The sequence below is a fragment of the Rattus norvegicus genome, chromosome 3, assembly GCF_036323735.1.
Source record: "Rattus norvegicus strain BN/NHsdMcwi chromosome 3, GRCr8, whole genome shotgun sequence".
NCBI classification, from domain to species: domain Eukaryota; kingdom Metazoa; phylum Chordata; class Mammalia; order Rodentia; family Muridae; genus Rattus; species Rattus norvegicus.
The window spans coordinates 64,637,159-64,656,930 of NC_086021.1; the positions used below are offsets into that span (position 1 = coordinate 64,637,159).

A 19,772-nucleotide genomic window follows, 5' to 3' on the forward strand; every position below is an offset into this window, starting at 1 on the left:
GTCTCTGACATTAATGAGTGTTAGTGTAAGGTAGGAGCAGACAGACAAGGCTGGTGCTCTGGCTCGAATCCTCAAATTTGTTGTGAAATGTGAGTGTTGGTAGGGGGTCGGAATGGCTGGCTGTGTTGAAGGCGGAGTAGGCAAAGACGTGCAAAGCTGGGAACTGGGAAACGAAGGTAACAGAATGATTTAAAAAAAAAAAAAAGGAAATAGACCATGGAGACTCATGGTCTCCTCACATGGCAATTACAAAACCAGCTCTAGTCTCATTGCCTAGTCACATAAGGACACATAATATTGCCACAGGGTCTCTGCTCTCACAAGCCCACCTATTGTTTGTTTTTTTTTAAAGATAGGGTTTCTCTGGAACTCATTCCGAAGACCAGGCTGACCTCGAACTCATAGAGATCCTCCTACCTCTACCTTCTGAGGGCTGGGATTAAAGGTGTGCACCCCCACTGCCCAGCCAGGCCCACCTTTGTTTAATTCTCTCTCCAACCTATTTCCTCAGGGCAGGTCATTGGGGCTTAATACAGACACAGTTTGTGTTCGCATCCTCACCTCGGTCAGGCCAGGTCCTGTTATGCACAGCAGGCAAACACGGCCACTAAGCTTTACCGCCAGTCCCACTAAGGTTTTCTTCTTTCCTCTTCTTTTGTGCTGAACATGGAAGCCAGGACCTCAAACACGTTAGGCAGATGCTCTGTCCCCCGAGCTCCGTACCCAGCCCCATAACCTTCATTGTCTAGGACAGCGAACACCACACCCAGTAAGCCTGGCTGAGAGTAGGTAACTCAGCCAGAGTAGTTGGCAGGGCCACGCCTGGCACCCTTTCTTCAGGAACTGCTTCTCTGAGGAAATTTGATTTTCTTGTTACCTCCTTCCTTGCTGATCACAGATGCTGAGTGCTGGCAAACATGTCACCTTGAAATGGCCTAGAGGACACATTCCCCTCAAAAGCCCTGGTCTGGGTAGAGCGTTCCTCCTTCCTGAGAGGGGAAAGGCCTCACTGGCGAGGTCTGCCTGCAGTTGCTGTAGTGATAGACAGGCCGGACTTGGGGCCTCACGGCATGGTGTGCTGGGGCAGGCTGGAGGTGTTTCCTCATCCTGGAGATGGAGATCTAGTGCCCTTCATACAGGAATGATCTCAAATGCGTTTCCTTAAATTCTCATGCTGAACTGTTAAGCTTCAATGACCTGCCCTTAGGGAGTGGGCTTTGGGGAGGAAGTTAAGTGTAGATGGGCTGGAGAGAACAGAGAGACCATGGTAGTGTTAGGCGTTCTTATATGAGGAGGGAAACAGACTAAAACTGGCTATGCCCCGGCCGTGTGAGGACACCATGAGAAGACCAAGAGTTTCTAGTCAGTTCCTCACCTTGGATTTTCTACTCTCCAGACTATATAAAGCGAGTCGTTAAAGCTACTTGGTGTTCTGCGGTTCTGTTATAGCAGCCTGAGCTGACTAGACCACAGGACAAGCCACATCCGACTTAGAGACTGGCACATAGGCATGGTGGCTGCCGTGTCCTTGGGAGCCATCCCGTATAGCGTTCACCTCCATCTTCCTTCGAGGCTCAGCCACCAACACTGAATTCCCACAGGGTCGGCCTTCCAGAGCCTTCATCCTCAGCCAGACGCCCACCCTTAGATCTGTCTTCTGGCAAGCGTGTGTCATCTCCACGTGCGGCTGGCTTTGCCTCCTGTGAAGCTTTGTTTCTGTGACAAGGACACTAGAACAGCCTTGCGCAGCCAGATCAGGCTCTATCTCCACCCCAGCCACTGGGGTCGCTCTTGGCCTCTGGCCTTGCATGGGACTCGTATGACGTGAATAATACTCTGTGTGTTGTGATTGCCTGGTGAAGGAAGCCAGCTTCGGAACTGGTGATTGGGGTGAAGAGGCGGAATAGTGCGATGGGGCTCGGCAGAAAGTGGAAATGTCGGTAAGGCAGGAGTACCTAGCGTTGCTCTGGAATGCATGACAGCCCCCGTCTGTTCTCAGACACTGAGAGGCCAGGGCTCCAGAAGGCAGTGGTAACCGCACACAACGCAGTGATCCATCCTTGCTCAGTAAGCAATGGGAGGGAGTGGTCCTGTCGTGCAGTCAAGACAGGTTGCCCGGTTGCCCAGCATTTGGAGCCGTGCACAAGAGAAAGTCACAGTGGTGTTCCCAAAGGCAGCCAAGTGATCAGGTCCGTACTGGAGTGGAAGCCATCATGTCGGCTGGTTTATCGCTCTTCTGCTCATGGAAGCCAGTCACTCAAGAACAGTCTCTGGCTGTTATTTTTTTCTGTCATTGAAACAGATTGATGTGTACATGGGTGCATGCCAGATGGACTGAGGGTTTGTACAGTGTAGCAGAAGTATGTACCTTGTACACCAGAATTCCGTCGTCGTGTTCAGGACATGTGGGGGCGGAGCCTGGCTGTGGGACCAGCAAACGAGACCACCACCGTTGGCTGCATGTTCTCTTTTTCTTTATGGAGAAGGTGCAGTAGGCTGCAGATGAGGTCATTGTGCCCTAGTTATGACTCCACCATAATACTGGAGGGTGTTGTTTGACAGTACAACAAGCTCTAGTGACACTGCTATTTTGGGCAGGACGGTGTTTCTTGAGGACTCTGGATAAAACAGTTGCATGCTGGGAATCTCCGCTTTGTGCCAATCAGAAGGTGACTGTCAACTCCAAGCTCTTTAGTAAAAACGCAATAGGAATTTAGGGATTTCTTTTCCTGAAAACATTTTGCTGATATATGTGTGTGTGTGTGTGTGTGTGTGTGTGTGTATGTGTATACACATATATATGTCATATGTATACATCTACATGTGTATATGTGTGTGTGTGTATATATATGTATATATATAATTAGTGATAACAGGTTTTATTAGAGCCAGATTTAAACACTCTGAAAGTCAGATGAATATTTATGCATCCACATATACCCTTGAGTGTGTGCATGCAAAAGATGCTTGGAACAAGTGGACTTTTTTTCCCCCCTCAGAGCTGGGGACCGAACCCAGGGCCTTGCGCTTGCTAGGCAAGCGCTCTACCACTGAGCTAAATCCCCAACCCCTACAAGTGGACTTTTTAAAAGGTAGCTGGGAAATTTGAGTATGCCCAGTGTGTATCCGGTGAATATGAACTGTTGCACACTATCCCCACTTTTACTGCTTGAATGGAAAATTTCTACGCAGGAAAATTTATATCGTCCAGGAAGACAGACTTGGGTTCAGTTTCCAAGGCCTTGTCTTGGCAATGCTATGTCTTTGCAAGTTACTAGTCTGACCTCCATGTAGAAATGACGGCTAATCATCTGTCATATACACTCCTCCCTTCCCTGTTTATAAAGAGCTGTCTCCCAGAACATGCTGGAAAAAAGCAGAAATGTTGTTGGCCTCTCAGATGCTGTTTAAAAAAAAAAAACAAACAAAACATTGAACTTTATATCTCTGACCAGGAAGAGAGTGCTGTTGGAATTTACGCAGGGCCTTCTTAACCAAACTGCTGACTTAGATTTTGGTTTGCGAATGTTGGTGAGCCTGTTCATGGTTGGATTTGTGTTTAAACATTCTGGCCGTGGCTTTGGGAGCCAGTTGAGCCATCCATAGCTTCTGTAGAAAGGGTCTTGCCTGATACTGGATTGGTTTTCATTCCCAGTAGCATGTGTTGTCCCCAGTGTGGTGCCTTACACTTGTTTATTCCTGGTCCCGTGGCCACTTTGATTGAGAGCGATAAAGATGAACCATGATAACACGAGTGAGCGGGCGTGGAGACGTGTGAGCTGCACTGCGGGAGCAACAGGTCGAAAGGTTGCCTCTGGTGTCTACCTGAGCCCTAGAAGATCCTGACAGGGGATGTGATGTGGGTGTGTCAAATCCAGGAAGCCAGTCCAATCCCCGAGGACTGACATTTACTCTCTTTGGGTTTTACAATATACTCTCTTGTTAAATTTAGAAAAGATGAGTTCATGTGCATTTGCATGCACACACTCATGCATATACACACATATATAACATACATATATAACATACATACATACATACATACATACATACATACATACATACATACATACTACAGCAGGTACCTGAAGAGACCAGCAGAGGGCATTGGCTGTCCTGGAGCTGGAGTCACAGACTCCCCTGAATTGCCTGAAATGGGAGCTGGGACCTGAGCTCCTGTCTTAGGAAAGCAGCAAGCCTTCTTAACTGCTGAGTCATCTCTCTCGTCTCTGATTCTTTGTTTTACAGTTTGCAGTGTACTAACACAAGTACACAAGTGGTGTACCAAGTGATTTACTATTGAAGAAGGGAAAACAGAGTCTTACTTGTCCCCTGAAAACTGTGACGATCAGTTAGATCGGCGGCCCTCAGATTCCCTGACATAGACGGAAAGCGAACAATAAGGCATCCCACGGATTTGCTCTGAAGAAAGGAAGAAGCGTCTAGCAGATTTCTTAAGAGACCTACACTTTTATTTGTGGTTTTGCATCTTTATTTCCATGGGTGACATCCCATTTTTTTCTTTTACCCCAGAGGTTCTTAGTTGCTGTGTCTTTTATATGAGGTGCTCAAAGGTCTCTTTCTGCTCCAGCCTTCCTGGACTTGTTAGGCTGTCCCAGCCAGGATCCCTTGCATCATAAGTGGACACTGTGGAGGTGGCTGTCTGGTGGCAATGTTTATTTTTCCCAGTGGCCTCAGAGGTCCTCTGAGTTCCTTGAGTCTGTCTTTCACTCAGTGGCTTCACAAGCTTCCATAAACATCTGTTTCATGTGGGTTTTCTGAATGTTAGCTGTGTGCATTCTGGGCTAGGGATGAGGGAGACAGAGAGGGAAGTAAACACTCGGCTCTAAGGAATGTCCAGTTGACTAAGAGACTGGTGATGGCAGAGACGCAGAAGAGTCTATGGAGTGCTGACCACGTGGAAAAACGTGGGCCTCCCTTCTCGCTGGGGTCGTTGGCTACCAGCCCACAAGGACAAAGGGGACAGAATCCATGAGCAGGGTTCCAGACAGAGTGAGTAAAAACTGAAATGAAAATGTTCCAGGACCAGCTTCAGGAAGACAGATCAACTTTATCGGGGTAAATCAAGGGGAAGTTTGGGGGAAGGTAGTGGGGATTTCTAGGATGGGTACATGTTATTTACTAAAGGGTAAGGTACGGAGATGCCTTGTTAATCGGGGAGGCATCTGAAGAATCCCAGGTGCTCGCTGAATGGGTTCTTGTCAGGAGAAAGGAGGCTGGACCTATAATCTCACCAAGGCAATGAGACATTCCGCAGGGTATAGGGGTTTCAGGCTCTTCAGACAAAGTCAGAGAAGGAGAAGCCCTGCTGGTACAGGGAGTACACATGTTGCCCTGAGCTCACGGCTTCCCAGTCATGTCTGACTTTGACCTTAATTAGCAGGGCTCGACAGAAAAAGAGAATCCCTTGATTGAAATCTTGGACATCCCAGTGTGATGCTGGAAAGGGTCCTTAATAGATGAAGTCCACAAACAGGAGCTCCTAAGAGGCATTCATTAGTTGACCATGGAACAGCCTCCACCCCTCCCCCCATTGATGTCCAGAAGGCCCGTGAAAAAGAGAGTCAGGGCCAAGATGGGTGGAGTCTGAGAATGGGGGGGGGGGGCAAGGAATGTTATCTGGGAAGGTGGAAGCAGTTGCAGCCCAGCCATGGAGCCAGGAAGGATTTAAGTTTTTTGTTACTTTGTTTTTGTCAGTAATGTCCTTTGAGTGTTTTTGTTCGGAGGGATGAAAGAGGTTTGAGGTTTAGAGCAGTGTCTGTTTTCTGCTTGCCAGCTGGGCCTTAAAACGGGTTGGGACTCTTACAGTGGTCGGGATGAAGTGCAGTGGCTTCATTCTCCGCAGTGACAGGCGAACGCAGTGAGGCAGTGGTCGGTCTGAGAAAATGGTAGGAGAAAGGAACGCTGGCTTATGGTGACATATTTGCACATGAGAACTTGAGGGGGTAGAATATGGACAGTGCTGGGGGTGGGGACATTGTGATATCACACACCATGCTGGCATAGCCGTTGGGAGGTCAGAAATTAGGGATCTGTGTCTTGTCAGAGCCAGATCTGCTAGAGCTTGAGTTTGTTTGTTTGATTTTTTGGGGGGGGGTGAATTTTGATTTGGGGAAAAAATGTTGTTCCTTGTACCTTTACATTCCCTGCCACCCCAAATACAGTTTTTATGATATTTCTAAGGTGGGCAGGACTTCTACATTTTTAAAAATAGGAACTCCAAGGCACTAATTGGCCCTTAGGCTCTAAGTCTAAGGGACGGTATTTCTATTGGAAGCCAGGCATAGCTCAGGTGTGATTTACTACGGTGTGTACTATTTTGACTTAGTCCTGTTTGTGCAAAACACAAGGGAGTCAGAAGACAGATCCGACACTCAGGTCTCTGACCTTGAGGAAGAGGGTAGTTCAGGGTGTTGAAGGTCAAGTATGATTTAAGGAATGAAAAGTATCCGTTAGCATTTGGAAATACAGCAATTGACCAGAGTTGGAAACTTCTGCCCTCCCAGACAGGAACTACATTAGGCAACTGTGATCTCTGTTACCACCACTGGATTGGGCTATCGTGACACAAGACAGCCATGGATAATATGTGGATAGATGGTCACAGTTGTAGTCTGGCCACACACTTGCCGAAGTACTCGGTGGTCTCATTCAGCCCCAGACTGTGGCTTTCCCCGACTTTTACGGCTTAGGAAGGGAGAGTTAGAATTTATTCAGTGCTAGACTCAGTGCACACATTTTTCATCCTAGACGGAAGTACCAACCCCGTCAACAGTTCGTGGAGAGCCCTGGGAGGTTAGGCGATAGTTTTCCTGGCGGTTCCACACCCAGCCAGTAATTGGCTAGGACTTGAATTCTCTGATTTTCGAAGCTTGGCTCATCCTACCTCATGGGCTTGGCACCCAGCGAGGGCATTGGCCTTAGACCTGGTCATTCTCGAGCTCTGGTTGGCATAGAAGACATAGAGGCTCACACTGCTGCCATTGTCCTTTCTGTGACCAGCAGTGAAGCTGAGCTTTTCTGCTTCTCCTGTGTCCTCTAAGGGGGGTGGGACAACAAGGCCACACGTATGGCCACTCGAATAGGCGCTTCTGTATATGACAGCGTCTGCTGTTTACTGTTTGAGCCTTGGGTGAGCTTTGGCTTTACTTTCCCATAAACATTTATTTTGGAGTATTCTTAGATTTACAGAGCCATCGAAAGAACAGTACAAAGAAGTTCCACATGTCTTATGGTCAGTCTGTCATGAACACAGGACGTTGTGTGATACATTTGTTATAATCAGTGAACCAATGTGATACCTACAAAAGTCCGTGCTTGTGGGTTGTTTTCCCCATCTCTAGTTCTCTTCACATTCACATAGCATGTCTCCATAGATTGTTTTTCGTTTTGTTTTGTTTTCTGAGACAGGATTTCTTTCTATAGTCTGGGCTATCCTGGAACTCAGTAGACCAGGCTAGCTTCAAACTCAGACATCAGCCTGCCTCTGCTGGGATTGAAGGCATCTCCATATATTCTTGACTGTGACAGTTTCTCAGACAGTCTTTGTTTCGATGACCCTGGTGATTTGGGTAATGATGTTTTGTAGGGGGCCTGCTTATTGGAACGTGTCTGACGTTTTCCTCACCATTGGCCAGGACTTAGGAGTTTGGGGTGGCTTTTTCATCCTCCCAGATTCGAAGGTTGGCACCCGCAGGATAGTTTACCTCAGTTGGTGTTGATCCGAGTCATCCAGCCAAGGTTGTGCCTGTTCACTTTCTCCACAGAACTTGCCCTGTCTTCTTCCCTTCCTCTTTCCACCCACCACATGGTCACTGCAAAGCCCACAGGCTTGTCACTTCTGAGAGTGGAGTACCTGTGTAAATCGATGGCGAGTATTCCGTACCCTGAGAGTTGCCTCTTTCCCCATTCATTTATTCCAGGATTGATTTAAGTGTGCACAGACTTTCAGAATTCCCCTTGTGTAACTAGGAGTGCTCAGGCCTTTGCACCACTTTGATGCCTGGTGGCCTCTCTGTGAAACTGGGACCTGCCTATGTGGATGCGCTGTTCAGGATCTGTTCCGTTAGGCCAGGGACAGGAGGTTGTTGCCTCCGAGATCGAACTCCTTAGTGTACTGCTAAGCACATATGTATTGCCTAAAACCTTAAAAGCATCATACTGCATAGGATGGCAGTCATTTCTTGCCTCGGATGGTGAAGAAACCTGTCCCAGCACGCCTCAGGGCTTTCCTGTGAAACTGGCATCGGAGCAGCGCCACCTTGTGGTAAATACTGGGTGTTCCAGGGACAATTCCTTCTAAATTCTGTAACCCTGAACTTTTCTAGCAGCAAGTTTTAAGAAGAAAGGTAGTTTTGTTCTTCAGAGAGAGGCCACTACTTTGGTATATATTATATTATTACCAAGTTTAGATAAAAGATAGATCAGCTATAGTTCTAAAGAGAAAAGAAAGCACCCTGGGGGTAGACATTGGCCCAGGGATTAACAGTGGTTTCTGCTCAGTCACAAGGACATGAGTTTGGATTCCCGTACTCTTGTCTGACAAGTGCCTGTTAACTCCAGCCCCAACTCTGAGGGACCCAGTGCTCTCCCCTGGCCTCTGCATGAGCACAGACATGGATACCCTGTGCATACACATATGCATACCTTCTTGAAAGCATAGATGTCAGGCCAGGCATTCTCACCCCGGTAATCTCACTCAGCTTTAGTAGAACGATCAGATACATTGTAGCAGCTTTCACTAATAAAAGTCCCACAGGCACCTGGACTGTGGTGTGTTCAGCATAGAACTCCTTCTTTCTGTTGTCTTGAACCCAGAACACTGATCGAGTCAGCCCCTACTGCCGAGGGGGTTTCAGTGGTCTGGGTCACTGCAGGGAATGGTAGTAAGCATGAGGTTTAGACCGTGGCTGAGCCCAGAGTGCTTCCTCAACACACAGCCAACAATAGCACAGCACTGAGCTGCCTTGTACTTTCAAGGACATGGGCAGTGATGCATTATGGGTAGCCTTGCCACCTGGGTCGGAACTGGAGGACAAGGAGGGACTTGGAGTTCAAGAGTCCCTTTCCTTCCACTAGTACTTTGAAAGGAGGCTTGACCTTACCAGGTGGAGAGGCTATTTTAAGACAGCCTTTAATCTCTAAAATGAATCTTACACTGCTTTTCAGTGTGTTCTAGTTACAATTTAGAGTATAGTTTTGGGGTTGGGGATTTGGCTCAGTGGTAGAGTGCTTGCTTAGCAAGCACAAGGCCCTGGGTTCAGTCCCCAGCTCCGAAAAAAAAAAAATAGAGTATAGTTTCCAAAGCATTTAAATTCGTTTTTTTTTTGAGCCTTGTGTTTATTAATTAATCTAAAATCATATTTAACATGATTTTCATTTGAGGCTGAGACTCACACAGTTCAGGTAGGACCAGAAGGTCACTCAGCCATTCCTTTTACTATACTTTTTTTTTTAAGAGTAGTAATTCTCTACTAGATATACTCTCGCATTCTGACAGAAGTGCCAAGCTGGTTCTTAAATGTAACAGGATCATGTTGCTTCTTTGAGTTTATTTGAGCTTTTCATTTAGTTCTAAACTCTGCTTAGGTTGTAGTGCAGCTGATAAGCACACCCCCGGAAAGGTGAGATTAGGGCCAAAAAGAGGTGTGTTATTATGTTAGGATTAAAGTTGGCTTCGAGTACGGAGCGGTCAAACACATAACAGTTGAAACAAGATACTTACCGCCCTTGCCCTTTTTTTTAACAGTCCACATTACCCACCGGTACCGTGGTCACAGGAAGTTGTCCCTCATGGGGGAGGGGCTGGGAGGAGTTGGGCAAAGCGGTGCTCCCAGATTGGTATTGAAGGTGGGTGTTCCCTGGGGCTACAGTGGCAATGTTATCTCCATTTGGTGGTTTAAGCTTCAGATGCCTATCTCTGAGCCCGCAGGCTGCCTTCCTTAGAGGCCTTGTCTGGGAGAACTCTAACCTTCTGTAGCTTCCAATGGTTCTAGATGTTTTTGGCTACATGGCCCCACTCTCTACTTCTGTCTTTACCTTATAACCTTTCTCTGTGACTGTCTTATTTCCCCCTTTCTCATACAGGATGCGTGTATTTGGGACCTGTCTGGATAATTCCAGATGGTCCCTCATTTCAGGGGTCTTATCCTAACCCTGAATCTCTGCAGGCCTCTAGAAATCTAGTGGCTTGATTTCGGACATGTCTTATCTTATCTCACACTTACTGAAGGCCTCATGAAAACTTTGCTTAAGTTACTCTGCGGACATGCCCACATCCCTTGCCAAAGGAAAGAGAGAAGAGGAAATAGGGGTATCTCTCAGCATAGATCCTTGGCTTCAACAAATGTGTTGAAATTGGGTAAATACCACCACAGTGAAGACGGAGACTGGTTCTTCAGCCCAGTGTATTCATTCTGTTCCGTTACGGTCAGCTGTACCCCGAAGCCCTGGAAACCCATAGTCTTTCTCCAAACCCAGAATCTCGCCTTTTCAGCATGGGTTTTGCAGAGTCATCCAGTGCACAGCCTTTTGAGTCCAGCTTCTTGGCTGGGTGCACTTAGGACTCGGGCATGTCATAGTGGGTATCAATAAACTTTGACTGCCTGTTTCACAAGTAGTCCACTGCACGCGTGTGACGGCCTGTCCGTTTGCCAGTTGGAAGACACTTGGGCAGCATCCAGTTTGGGATGATTATAAGTGAAGTTGTTCTGACCATGTGCACACGCTGACTTTTGTATAAGCGTATATTTCCTTTCCCTTGGGGCAGGACTTAAGGGACTTGGGAGTGGAATTGGCGGGATCATATGATATGTGTGATATATTTCATATGACAACATCAGCCATTTTTGAAAGCGCTCAAACATTTGGTAGTTTCACCAGTGGAATGGGAGCTGTATTGTTCTTGGTCGAAGGCGTTAGCTGTTCTACAAGGTCTGCACACTGTCTGAGAGAGGCTTAGGTGGTTTGTGATTGCCCTAGGAGGTCTTCAATGGTCTCTGTATCCAGCTCAGCTGAGAGGGCTTTATTAACTGATATTGCCGACACAGTCGTTACAGTTTCGAAGCAGGATTTTTATGTAGCCCAGACAAACCTTGAGCTTCCTGTGTAGCTAAGGATGACCCTGAACTGTTCAGCCTCCTTCTACCTTGGAGGTGCTAGGATGACAGGCTTGGGCCACTGCATGTCATTTTATGTGGTGCCTGGGAATTGAACTCGGGACTTTATGAATCCTAGCCAGGCACTTTGCCAATTGAGATACATCCCCAGGTCTCAGGCTGTTTAAAAAAACAAACAAACTATAATTCATCTTCTTTCTAATATAACTGTACCTTAACAGTTCTTCATAGACGCTTCTATCTAAACGTGACCGGAGTCTGCATCCCTCAGGTCCTTTCCAGTCCACTGGATGTCAGTGCCCAGAGCTGAGGTAGATATGGCAGAATGCGATGCAGATGATTCTGAGGGTGAGGTTGAAGAATAATATATGCGTTTCTTTGGCGTGGCCACTTCTTTGTGGTGTAGGATATGAAGGCTCCTGTATGTGCTGAGAGGTGGTAGAGTACCTGTGCATATGTGCACATCAGACGTAAAGCCAAGGAGGATGGACTACTCCCTACCTTACCACTGGGGACTGAGAGTGAGGCACAGGATTGCTGTGCTCAGATGCTTTCCAGCCAGGGAGGAGGAGTGGAGCAGCTTCCCACAGGAGGAGGGGTGGGCGAGACACCTGCTCCTCATCTGCCTCTTCACTTCAAGTCTCCTGTCTGACAGAAGGTTAGGATAGATGTACTAGATGAAAGTTTGAGGAAGTATTTGCAAATCTAATTTTTTTCTGATAAGGTATTACTTCTTAACAAGTAAAATGCATTAAAAAAAAAAAACCCACCAAGACCCTTATCTTGTTGGAGTCAATATCTGTGGGAGGACAAGACCTTCAACCTCTTAAGCATTCCCTACAGTAACTCCGCCCCCTCACTGTAAACATTCCCTACAGTGACTCCGCCCCCCACCTGCAAGCATTTCTTACAGTAACCCCACCCACTCACCTGCAAGCATTCCCTACAGTGACTCCACCCCCCACCTGCAAGCATTTCCTACAGTGACTCCGCCCCCTCATCGCTACTCTGCCAGCTCCACGCATCAAATTCTGTGACTGGCTGGAGTGCCTTGCCACCGTACCTTTCTCTGGAACTCAGTTGAGTCGTTGCGTGAAGGAAAACATCACACAAACCTTTAGAATCAATAGGTAACTCAATCGATGGGCGCAACTAACATCCTAATTGGTAAGCCATACTAAATTAGATCTAACGGTGGTGGATCCTAGTGGACCCGCCATCTAACTGGGGCCCTCTAGTTCTTTACGTCTTGTACCCCACAATCTCTCTCAGTCCAAAAAAACCCCAAGTCCTTTTCTCCTCCTCTCTCCCAACCTCCGACCTGGAAGTCCCGCCTACTCCTCGCCCAGTGATTGGTCCCCTGAAATCTTTATTCATTAGGGAGCCACAGTTCCCCACGGTGCTGTGGTTACAGATACATACTCATGGTCATACCTATTTTTATTAATGAGTGTTGGGATCAGAACGCAGACTGTCATGCTTGCCTGCAACAAGTGCCCTGCCCCCTGAGCCATCTCCACCCCTGTCCTGAACCAGTCTTTAAAAAACTGAAACCAAAAATCTCTCAAGACTGAGAGAAGACTGAGACTATGGTTTGCCATTTGAATTTGCTGCTGAACAACGTTTGCTCTAGAAATAAAGAGCACTCACCTGTTGCTGTAAAATTAAAATAATGTTGTCTTTTATCCCACACTAGGTCCGGCATCGTAGTGCCCCAAGACATCTGTTAGATACCTTCATCTCAGTCAATAAAGCGTCTCACCCACTTAGCTCCAACCCATATCACACTGCCCGATGGCTACTCTCTGAGCCTGGCAACAATCTCTCTACACATATGGTTCACAAGGCAGGCTGCCACCATGCCAGACATACATGTCCCAATTCCGTGGTGGTCCAGTATCTTGCCACCACGTACTCTCTCCAATTCAATCACCACATGAAAGCACACACAAACCAATAACCTCTGATCCAATTAATAATTGCCCACCTAGGTAACATATAGTTTGCCCATCTAGACACACAAAATCCTGTACACATCCATCCCTTAAGAATATTCATTGGGGTTGGGGATTTAGCTCAGCGGTAGAGTGCGTGCCTAGCGAGCGCAAGGCCCTGGGTTCGGTCCCCAGCTCCGGAAAAAAAAAAAAAAAGAAAAAAGAAGAATATTCATAACAACCTGTAAATGTACAGAGAGAAATCTTAACATTCGCTTCCATGTTCTCTTGGCTGCTTCTCTCTCCTCTCTTGCTCCAGCCTCCTCCTCCTCTCTAAAACTTTTCTCTCGCCCATCCTTCCTCCTCGTCCAACGACAGGCCTTGTTCTATCTTGTACCCGCCTTCACCTGCGTAGTGACATCATCCCATCAAGAGAGTCCTTAGCCTGTTTTTCTTATCCTGTGCACATCTTCCAACATAGGGTGAAAACTGAGCCCAGATAAAAATGGTGGGTCCTTTATGGCCATGCAGTGGGTAGCCTCAGGTATTCCTCATCCCAGTTATTTTGTACACAGACACACAGACACACACACACACACACACACACACACACACACAGAGAGAGAGAGAGAGAGAGAGAGAGAATTGTGTAATTGTGTTTAACAGCCTGGAGATAAAGCCCAGCTTTCTTTATTTCTACTGCCCTCCTTTAGAAACACTCCTTATATGGCAGGGTCTAAGCAGCAGAATAGCAATGTGATGAAAATGTCCAAAAGAGTAGGAAAGCCGGCCCATGGGGAATGTGTGTGCACACAAAGACCGAATACTGAGTGGGGACGAGGCTGAGCCTTCCGTTTGCAGAATGGAGCAACTGGGGTGGCTTTACCAATGTCTTCCAGGCCCTTCTCTGTCATTGAAGCAGCTGAGAGCATCTACTGTGCTCTGACCACGTGGTGCCTGAAACTTTATGACTGTATCTTCTGCTTGGCACAGTTCTCTTTGTTTCCTTGGATTCTAAGGGTCCTTTATCATCTTCAGAGACCTTTCTTTAGCACGTAGAGAGCTGAGGAAAGCAGATTGGGATAGGGAAAGAGATTTAAAGTTAGGTGGCAGGAGGGACAGTGGTAGCATAGGCCTTTAATCCCAGCACTCGGGAGGCAGAGGCAGGCTGATCTCTGAGCTAGCCTGGAGTATAAAGTCAGTTCCAGAACAGCAGCCCTACGCAGAGGAACCCTGTCTTGAAAAGCCAAAATAAATAAATAAAACCCATATGGAATAAGTTTAATTTATGGTCAAGAAAAGCCCATTAATTATATATAATGTGGATATCTGTGATCCTAGCCCTTAACAGGTGGAGGCAGGGGCTGGAGAGATGGCTCAGTGGTTAAGAGCACTGACTGCTCTTCCAGAGGTCCTGAGTTCAAATCCCAGCAACCACATGGTGGCTCACAACCATCTGTAATGGGATCTGATATCCTCTTCAGGTGTGTCTAAAGTCAGGTACAGTGTACTTATATATAATAAATAAATCTTTTAAAAAAAACCAAACAGATGGAGGCAGGAGGATTGTGCTGAAAATCAGCCTGGGTAAATTGTATATTCTACTATATGGCAGTTTGGTCTACATATGGCTAGCATGGGCCAACTGTGACCCTGATTTGTTTTTTGTTTTTTGTTTTTTAATAATCAAACAAAACAACAAAGGAAACACTCTTACTTTAAGCTTCTTAATCTGGACAGGCTGAGACATAGACATCAGATGCCCATTAGCCTACAGGACTCGGGAAGTCATTGGTGGTCTTTATGGGTCTCCCTTTAGTTACTGAAGCAAGCATGGTCTGAGATCCTGTCGATACCTCAGACCACACTGTAGCAAGACCACCCGGGGACAACCGTCCAACTGAAGGTGGAGAGTTTCTTGATGTGGCCTTCGGAGACAACCACTCGGGAGTGACCAGGAAGAGGCATCAGGCCAAGGAAACACATTAGCTCACACTCAGAACCGACATTCTTGTTTCTTGGAGCTCTTGCCTTAAAACAGAGATAGTGCATTAGCGCCGTGCTCTTCGGGCACCTGCCTTGTGGTCTTCCCGCCTTGGTTTGTGTAAGGAGGAAAGCTGTTTGGCGTTAGTCAGTACTTGAGGGATGGCTAGTGTTTGTGTTAAACCGAAGCTGGGTGTCGATACGTGCTGGGCAGTAATCCTTGTCACAGTACACCCTTGCTTTCTCTCGGGGGTCTTCTTCCCTGTATTACCCAGTTCCTTAGTCCTTTTTATGATACTGTTTCAGTCAGGTGACTTGTGGGGCAGGGTCTTTAGCTGACAGAATCCATCTGCCCCCCACCCGTATCCTTATGTATATATGACTGTGGGCTGAGGTACTACTGATGAACATTCAGTCTGTGCTACAATGCGATGGTCGGGGTCTGCTAGCTGTGTGCCCTGTCTACATCCTGCCTTAGTGTCCTCGGTGTCTGTCCCTATTACCACAGCTGAGTAATTCTGTATTAGTAATTGTGAATCTCTTTGGCCCATTAGTGTGCACGTACCTTTTTATTTTTTTTTTAATCCCAGTTTTTTCATTTTAACACTACACTTCTCAGGGGGCTTTGAATTCATCCTTCCTAGAAATAAATTCAGCTGCCAGGATCAGGGAAGGAAATAGTCCTCGCTCAGGAAAAGGCCTAACTCTTTTCCTCCCTGCTGGGTTGGCCTCCTTGGCCCCAGTCTCTGACTGGTCTGTGGCTCTGAGGCTCTGTGACCCCCTTAGCTTTTCTGTTCTGCTTCATCGTCTGCTCCGTGAATTCTCTTCCCTACCTCAGAAAGTTCTCACCTGTAGCTGTCTCCTTTCCTTTCCTCGGCTGTTTAATCCCTTTACTGTGTTTCAGAGGGAGAGAGGGCAAACGAGCCTTCATTTGCTTTGCTTGACAGAAAGCATGCAGGAATTCTCTAACGATCAATTGGGGCAAGAGTAAAACCTCTCTGCCTATAAATGTATCTTGTTTTACAGCATCGGAGGTTCGGCTGTTCGTGGAAAGCAATTTAAATAAAAGGGTCATGCTGGAGAACAGTTGTTTATATATGCTTTAATATTTCTGCGGCTAGTAAAAGTTAGGGGACACCAGGGACACGGGGGAATGAATAAAGGCTTCGCTCCCTGCTCTGAATCCCCTGCTCCCGCTCAGTCTAGAATCCCTAATGGAGGCTCAATCCTGGGTTTCAGAACTGTGCAGGCAGCTGTGTGAGTTCCGCAGCGCTCAGAGCAAATCGCTGGGTTCAACCTGAACCTCAGTTTCCTGACCTAAAAAGTGGCGAGCCCTGTGCCTTTCTCCCAAGGTTACTAGTTCTCCCCAGGTCGAATGGCATAGATGTGTGCTTAGCTTGGGCAACCAGTGGGCGATAAAGGTTTTATTTGCTCCACTGTATTCTAGATGTCCTTTCATATCCAGCATGATTGTTTTCACCTGGGAACCACATTGGTCTGGTCTGTGTCCTCATGGATTTTGACCCCCCCATTGTCTCCTAACCCCGGGGGGCAGACTGAGATCGTAATAAGGGGCAGATGAGAAAGGAGGGGTACAGTAATTGAACCTAGATGTGCCCAAATCTTTTAACATCTCAGTTCCTCCGGATGGGCAAGCATGAACTTGTAAGCAAGGCTTCGAAGGAGGGATTGACCCTAGGCTGTGCGTGTGATACGTGAGTGCTCTCCTAGTAAGTGTGTCATTGAGCTCGTTTTACCTTGTGTTTTCAGGTAGCCTCATTAAGTTAGTTACCCAGGCTGTCCAGGAAGTTCCTCTGTAGTCCAGGTTGGCCTTAAACCTGCTGTCCTGGCTTTGCATCTCCAGCAGTTGAGCTGAGATGACTGGATCGTGGTTTCAGGCCAGGATCCATTGCGGATGGGTGTGGTGTAAACAGATGGGTGTGGCTTCTGAAAGCTCTGAGTGATAGAAGGCTCCTTGTGCCCACCTTTCACAGCAACCACTTTCTATGCCTGGGAAGTGATCCACACGTTAAGAAAGCATGGAGCTGTTAAGAGAGGGTGCTTTTGAGGGGATATTGGGTAAGTTCTTTGAAGCCCTGAACTAGATCCCTGGATTTGCTGTTATTCGGCTTTGATGAGTTTGGGTGAGGGGGCGGGGTATCTGGAGCAGTGGGTAAGGCTGAAGCTGTAACGGCTACACATCCTCTGACAGTTGTCATTGAAGACTTTGTCCCTTAACTGTGAGAGACAAGATAGCAAAGCTCCGAGTTGCTGTTGTAGGGAGCTGGGGACAACCCAAAGACTGTAGTTTTCAGCTCTCCCGCACCCATATCTGTTTCTTTGTCCTGTTCTAGCCACCTTGCAGTTTCTGTTCTTCCGGTCAAATGCTTTAGCCTTTTTGTGCTCCCTCTTAGGCATCCTGAGTGCGGATGTATATGTGCGCATTAGATAGCCTGGCATCGGCCCCACTTAGACTGTGAACATGGTTTCCCGTTTCTTTAACCATTATACTAAAATTCAGAAATGTCTTCTGACAGAGTTAGATAACTTTTTTAAAACAACCGTGTACTTAAATACTTCGTGCGTCATTTGTAGTCATGCGTTCTAAAGTTTGGAATGGCATCCTTTTCTAAAAGGAAGCTCCTTTGATAACACAGCCTGTTTCAGATGCAGTGTATTACCACTGGCTGGGCTTGGATTATTTTTCTAGGCGTATAGATGCTTTAAAAGTAAACCTTTAGATGGCAGCATCTCTCACCGTAAGCCATATTTCGAGCTAGCTCTTTCAGATTTATGAGTCCTACAGACAGTAGGTTGTTCTGTCTATCTGTATCGCCCTTTCACTGTGAGGATGAAGCGGGAGCAGTGGCCTGGTCAGGGCACTGGCCTAGGCTGATCAGAGGACAAGCATTGTAGCTCACCCGGAGCCGTGTCCACCACCCTTTCTCTGTGACCTTGTGCAAGCGCCCCAAGGTCAGACAGGTGATTCCCGACCAAACGGAAGGTGATATTTAGATGGTGCAAATAAGCATTGTTTTTGCTTTTCAAGTCACTCTGTAGGTCTGGTTCACACACCAAGCAATTCACCCATCCGGGTATGTACAGAACTGTCATTTTTTTTTAGCACATTTACATAAACGTGTTATGAACGATTGCTGAAGTCTAATATTAGAACATCTTGTTACCCTTGAAAGCACTTCCTCACTCATTACCCTACTAGCTGGCATTTCTTTAGCCCTGGCAACCATTCAAACCTTTTGTCTCTGTAGGCTCACCTACACTGGAAGTTACACGTTGAGAGGAATTATGTAGGATGTGGCTTTCTGTGACCGGCCTCTTTTGTGTGGCTTAACATAGAGTTCATTCATGTCCCCCCTCCGTTCCTAATATTCCAGTGTATTCTGCTTTGTCAGTTGATGGGCCTTTGGTTACAGCAATCACACTGCTGCAAACACGCCTCCTAGTTTCTGTGTGGACATACATGTGTGTAGAACCGAGGGACCGCATGGTGACTCTGTTGAACTTTTTGAACAACTGCTTAGCTGTTTTCCAGAGTGACTGCATCTTTGTCCCCAGCAGCAGGGAGGGGTTGGGGGGGATGACAGGTGGGGGTTTGCGCGGGGGGGGGGGGGAGAATGGGAGTTCCCTTTCAGTCTCCTTAAGAGCTTTCACTGGAGGGGGAAAAACATCGAATTACAAATTATCCTAAGTATGAGGTGGTACATACCTGTAATCACTCCAGAGGCTGAGGTAGAAGGACGGATGTCAGTGAGGCCTGCCTGACTCAAAAAAACGAAACAAAAAATGCCAGATTTTTCTGATAAGTTTCGGTTGGGGGAGGGGAATAAGACTCTCGGTTTTCCCAGTTCCCAGGTCTGTGCTGGACTGCTGGCCACACCCACTTGAGGGCGGCAGCTGCTTCAGCTTCCAAGAAAGCAGCCATGCGTCCTCAGCCTGATAAGAGGCCTGCGTTCCATGGCTGCTCAGCTCCTCGAGATACAGAGGCCAGCTGTTTGTAACTCACAACTCCTGGCTTGGAGATCTGTATCCCAGGGAGAGGAAAATGGCATCTCAGTAGCACAGCAGCCCTAACCGCTGCGTAGGTCTGAACACGTCAAAAGCACTGATTCCGCACACAGTAAAGACGGCTGGGGAAACTGCAACGGAGGAGAGTGTCTTTGGTTTCCGTCAGAGTTTACAGTCTCCAAACAGAGCTCACCATGCTCTCCTTTGGCAGACCAGACTGGACATTCTCGTGTCTGCTCTGAACGGACAGCCTGTGTATTTGAGGGAGGGAAGGGCCAGCCTTTAGGCGTGTTTGGGTCCTGGTAAGGGCACACGTTGTTGTATGTTCTGAAGCTCTGTCTGCACCTGGAAAAAATTAGCTACACTCAGATCTTTCCCTCTGCAGGTCCCGTCAGGAAGCCCAAGTATGTGGAAAGCCCCAGGGTACCAGGAGATCCAGTTATGATTCCCTTCAGAGAAGGGTCCAAGCCCGCAGAGCCCATCGAGACTGGTAAGAGTACCTTTTCCATGATGTCTGTCTCTTTCCCTAAGACTGTGCATAGTAAGTAGCACTCTCCATTTCTGAAGGAAACCTGAGAGTATCTTGAAAGAATGCTTCACTGAACCAAATATATTTGGGAGGATTTTTCCCCCTTTGGGCGGTTGACAGATTCGTTTAGCTAATGTGAATTCTTGAAATTGTATACAAGTG

At 47.2% G+C, this 19,772-nt stretch overlaps 1 protein-coding gene and 1 long non-coding RNA gene across 7 annotated transcripts in view; one reads left to right on the plus strand and one right to left on the minus strand.

Moving 5' to 3' along the window:
* Tanc1 (tetratricopeptide repeat, ankyrin repeat and coiled-coil containing 1) overlaps positions 1 to 19,772 on the plus strand; it is a 233,790-nt gene that overhangs the window by 129,122 nt on the left and 84,896 nt on the right. For all 6 annotated transcript variants that reach the window (XM_063283615.1, XM_006234204.4, XM_017591681.3 and 3 more), the window contains 1 exon segment: positions 19,467 to 19,571. In XM_063283615.1, the coding sequence (XP_063139685.1) occupies positions 19,467 to 19,571 (105 nt within the window).
* Positions 4,451 to 5,959, minus strand: LOC134486097 (uncharacterized). The gene is made up of 2 exons (XR_010064798.1): positions 5,828 to 5,959; positions 4,451 to 4,805 (listed from the first exon to the last, which is right to left on the minus strand). It is a non-coding gene; the product is annotated as an uncharacterized LOC134486097 (long non-coding RNA).